Source organism: Tenrec ecaudatus, chromosome 4 (assembly GCF_050624435.1).
Source record: "Tenrec ecaudatus isolate mTenEca1 chromosome 4, mTenEca1.hap1, whole genome shotgun sequence".
Classification (NCBI taxonomy): domain Eukaryota; kingdom Metazoa; phylum Chordata; class Mammalia; order Afrosoricida; family Tenrecidae; genus Tenrec; species Tenrec ecaudatus.
In genome coordinates, this window is record NC_134533.1 from 21,589,108 (window position 1) to 21,594,225 (window position 5,118).

Genomic DNA, 5,118 nt, shown 5'->3' on the forward strand with positions numbered 1-5,118 from the left:
CTTTGAAACTAAAAGCCTGACAACTTCTGTCCTTAGGTCATTTTTATGGCTAACATACTCAACTGACCAAATGGTTGGAAGTTCAGGCCCACCCCAGGACACTTCAGAAGATAAGCATGGTGATCTACATGCAAAAATATAAGTCTTTGAAAATTTTACTCAGTCCTACTCTGACACATATGAGGTCCTGGTAGGCAAAATGAACCCCACAGGGAGAATTTTGTTTTTACTTAAAAAAAGAAAAAATTTCTCCTGTCATTTTATTTAAAAACAATGAATGGCAGGTATTTCTACTCTGATGGGATGTAGCATTGTGAAAGAAGTTTTAGGGAACTCACGGAGTCTGCCAATCAAGCCACTTCTGAAAGCTTCCAAAGTAAATGCTCCAATTACTAAAGTGGTTAGTCGTATCTAACAAAAGATGCTAAATCAAAATGATTCACCAGAGAAGTGGAGGCTCAGAAGCACCTTCAAGTCTGTCGCTTTTGGAATTAAAGAATGTGCATTGCTTTCTTTCTATTGATATTTTAGATATTTGACCTGACCAAAAGAACTGCCCCACATGGACCACACTACTTGTAATTCATGGATGCAAATCCCCAGAGAACTGTCTAGCACACTGTACACAACCTAGGCAAGGACTGAATGATCTCTATAGGTACCAGCTAGGAGGAAAGTAAGGGTAAAAGATATCACACACACACACACACACACACACACACACACAGCATGCTCATGGTAGCACCATCATCAGAACATGGACAAATGAGAGGTGATAAGATTCTACCCACAGGTCCCACAGGTCATCAGGGATCAGGGTATCATTTTTAATCCAGAGCCCTGAACTTCTATTCTGTCATAGAATAGACAGACATGACACGCCGTGTCAACACCATTCTAGTCAGGCAGTTTAATGTCCTCTTGGGGGAAAGTAAAGATCTAGTCTGCAGAGTCATTTGCTTACCAGACAACCTAACTCGAACTAGATTCTTGAACTTCTGACCAAGGATAAATTTCCTGGAGCTGCATAAAAGTTCTTAGACACTTCTTCTTGAGACCATGGGTGGGATGGAATATGTAAAAGCAACCTGAAAAGGAGAAATTGGCAGGGCCCAAGCAGACGGGTCCAAATTGAAAAGCCTGTACAAACTTCCCAATCCCAGGCACAAAAGACCTTTGAAAATTTTTCATATCACACTGTGGATGCAAGTGCAGTGTCCTGCTTCCTTGGGGTTATGGGTATTGCTGTGCAAGATATCATGTGTTTCTTTATCTATGAACTTACTTAAATAACTATGAACATAAAGTGAAATTGTACGCCATCATGAGGAACTAGAGGATGGAAGTGTGTTCCAGACATTAAAAACAGCTGTACAGGCCTTATGGCAAGACCTACTCTCTGGACTTAGTCAAAAAGAGAAACAGAGAGGAGCCAGAGAAAACCAGCATAGCCAGCCACAGAAATGAGTTCAGAAAGAAGGTAGAGTAGCAAGATTCCTGCTGCCTGAACTTTAACAATGATGGGATTTAGCATTTACCCTGAGTAACAGAGAGAGCCATTGCCCTTAAAATGGAGTAAAACCATGACAGGTTCTAACGTATGAATTTAAATAATACTTATAGCTAATGGGCTGAGGGTCCGTAACTGAGTCAAAGGATACATTGGTGAAAGCAGGGACACTAGGTAAGAGGCTATTGCAGCAAATGGGTTGAAATGTGATCACGCTTCACAATTAGATGACAACTCTAAAAATGACGCAACTCTTGCAGCTGGGATATATGTTAAAGTTAAAGGCAACAGGACTCGCTAACAGAGTGAATGCATGACATGAGAAAAGCAAGTAGATGAAATGTGCCATCAGTCAGGATGGAGGGCTGCATGAGCTGAGCCCGTTTGGGGGACCTGTTTGGAGGTTCTAGCAGGGAGCGCAGCTACTCATATACCCTGACCAAAAGACAGTACTCCTGTCAGGGAAGGTCAGCCTCTTCGACTGAGAGTGCACCATGGGAGGGGCACACATGGAGCATTGAGAGAGGAAGGGGACACCGGTCTAACCAGCCAGATCAGGCAAACAAGGCCGGGTATCAATGTGGTGGCAGATGTCACAGCCAGGTCACCCTCCCATCCTTGAGTCTGTGTTTGGATGGAATCAGAACCAGGAATGCAGATTTGGACTTCTTGTGTGTCGCTCAGGTGGGAATGGGAAGGAAGCAGTTGGCTTTCCAGGCCTCAGCCTCAAAGAAGGAGTCTGGGCTGGAGATATCCATTTAGTAATATTGGGTTACATGTTGGAATTCTAACTTCAAAGTCAGTGGCTCAAACCCACGAGTCACTCTGTGGAAGGAAAATGAGGCTTCTGCTTCCATGAAGATTTATTGTCTTAGAAACTCTGAATGCAGTTGCCATGAGTCAGACTTAATTCCACACCAGGTTGTTGTTGTTTGTTTGTGTCTTCTGTTAGTCATGTAAAGAGAGTATATAAAGAGGGAAAGATCAAGTAGGATAAATGCTGTCAATAGACATAAGATGGGAATCATGCAGTTGCTGTTAAATTTAATGATGCAGAAGTCAGTAGTGCTATTTATTTATTTATTTATTTTTCAAGCCATTCTATTGGGAGCTAATTCAGACATCATGTCATCCCATCGTTCAATCACATAAACCAGTATTGTACAATTGCTACCAAAATCAATTTCAAAACATTTTTTTCCTTCTTGAACTCCTTGCTATCAGCTCCCAGTAGTGATCTTTAGAAGAAAATTTTAATGAGGCATTAATGCCCAAAAGAAGTGTGACATGCAAGTGGAGTCTGATCTCCAATAGCAGGAGGAGGAAGGGAGATCATCAAGTGTCAGTCACCCAAGGTCTGTTTCTATGATGCTGAGGTGAGCATGCTCCACCCTCCAACTAATTCTGAGATCAGACATATTCTACACCTCTAAACAACTTTGACACCAACTGTTCCTTCCCCTAGCACTCTATACTTGTCAGCTGGGCTCAAGAATTCATTGCAATGGCCACAGGAACTCACAGACGATTTTCACAATTATGGTATTTAATTAAGGAGTTAATTGATTATAATGAAGGTGAAAATGATTAGGAAATAAATATTCAATTAGGACAGCTTCTTTCCTTAAGTGTCCTTAGGCAGGCCTCTCTCTGGCTTTCAGTTTCTTTGTCTGATTTGTGCCCTGCCTGCTTAGGTAAAGTTACAAAACACTTCAGGTTTGCCAATAAATGCCCAAAGGGCATACCACTCTACCATCAGTCTCAACTCGAAGGCACTCAGCTCTAACTCCATAGGCCAGCAAGCTTAGCTCCCCTAATGAAGTGCGTGGAAGACACTCCAGTCCACAAGACAGCCCCTGCAGAAAGTCACTCGGTTTTCATTGCTCCATAGGCCAGGAAGTCTTCAGGCCTTCCTGAGGAAGTCTCAGGCTCCGGATCTTGGTTCTGCTGATTCCACTGGGCCCTGCTGTCCCTCTGTTATCAGAGCTATCTACTAGATCATGGAGGTTCAATGCACAGGTATCTGAGGGTCCAAAAAAAGTACTCCACTGTTCTATTCTGACACATTTGGGGTCACATGAGGCCGAATTGACTCCACAGTGACTAGGTGTGCTTGAATCATGGGGTTTACAGGAAAAATGAATGGACACAACCCTTTCCCTAATAGGGATAACAGAGAAAATAAAAGTATACATATTTATTTACAAAGTAAGTATAGCATTTATCTTAAGAATATAAATGGATGACGAGGTAGAAAGAAGCTAACTGAGAGAATTACTGGAGGAAAGTACTCGAATTGCTAAGGTGGTAGGTGACCATTTGGAAATGGAAGGGGTAATAATGAGAGGGATCCGCGATCAAAAGAATTTGGGAGAGATTCCAGCAGAAAGAAGGGCAAAGCAGAAAGTTTTGTACTGGGAAAGGTTGGGTTGATCAAAAATAGATTAAGGAAGAAAAGAAGGGACCGGAGTGCTGTGAAACAGAGAGTGGGATCCAAATGTATAGGGAAGTAGGCAGCATTGGGTTAGGCAGAGCATGATAATACTAGAGTGGATTTGTATGTTTAAAAGATGCTTCTGAGTATTGTGTGAGTGGAGATTGGAGTGAAAGAGATGGTGAGACCTCACTACACCTGTAGATTTTATTAAAAACAAAAGAACCTGTTGCTGACATGGAAGCTAGTGTCCACCCATAATTTGTGTCCTCAGCCAAAGTTTCTTCATGGCATTTTTCACCTCGGCGTTCCTCAGGGTGTAAATCAAGGGATTTAACATGGGCGCAACAATGGTAAAGGACACAGCCATTGCCTTGTCTATGGGGTAGGTAGCCACAGGTCTCATGTACAAGAAAATACATGGCACAAAGAACAAGATGACCACCATGAGGTGGGAGCCACAGGTGGAGAGGGCTTTACGCCGCCCTTCCGCGCTGCAAGACTTGAGCGAGCATAGAATAACCATGTAGGAGATGATAAGGATGGAGAAAATGGTTACGCACATCACCCCACTGTTGAGGATGACCAACAGGCCCAGGAAATGGGTGTCCATGCAGGCCAGTTTCAACAATGGAAATAAATCACACATAAAGTGATCGATGATGTTGGGACCGCAGAAAGGTATTTGGTACATGAAGAGAAGCTGTATTGTTGCATGCACCAAGCCCCCGACCCAGGCCCCTCCGAGCAAAAGGCAGCACACTCGAGGACTCATGATGTTCATGTAGTGCAGGGGCTTACAGATGGCCACATAGCGGTCATAGGCCATCACAATGAGCAGGATGATCCCCACCCCACCAAAGAAATGTTCTGCAAAGAGCTGGGTCATGCAGCCTGCCAGGGAGATGGTAGTGCTCTCGGAGAGGCAGTCCACAATCAACTTGGGGGCGATGACAGAAGAATAGGTGGCATCCATGAGGGACAAGGAAGTAAGGAAAAAGTACATAGGCGACCTCAGGCTCTGACTTGCACTCATAGTGACCACAATGAGTAGGTTTCCCAACACGGTGGCCACATACATGACTAGAAACACAGCCGACAATATTTTCCGCAGCTCTGGGGTCCTTGTAATGCCCAAAAGAATGAATTCAGTCACATTGTTTGGCTTCTCCAT

General features: G+C 43.5%; 1 protein-coding gene across 1 annotated transcript; it reads right to left on the minus strand.

Annotated features, from left to right (window-relative positions):
* Window positions 1-4,188: 4,188 nt before the first annotated feature.
* On the minus strand, window positions 4,189-5,118 carry LOC142446537 (olfactory receptor 4C6-like). The gene has a single exon (XM_075548285.1). The coding sequence runs from the start codon at window positions 5,116-5,118 to the stop codon at window positions 4,189-4,191; it is 930 nt and encodes a 309-aa protein (XP_075404400.1).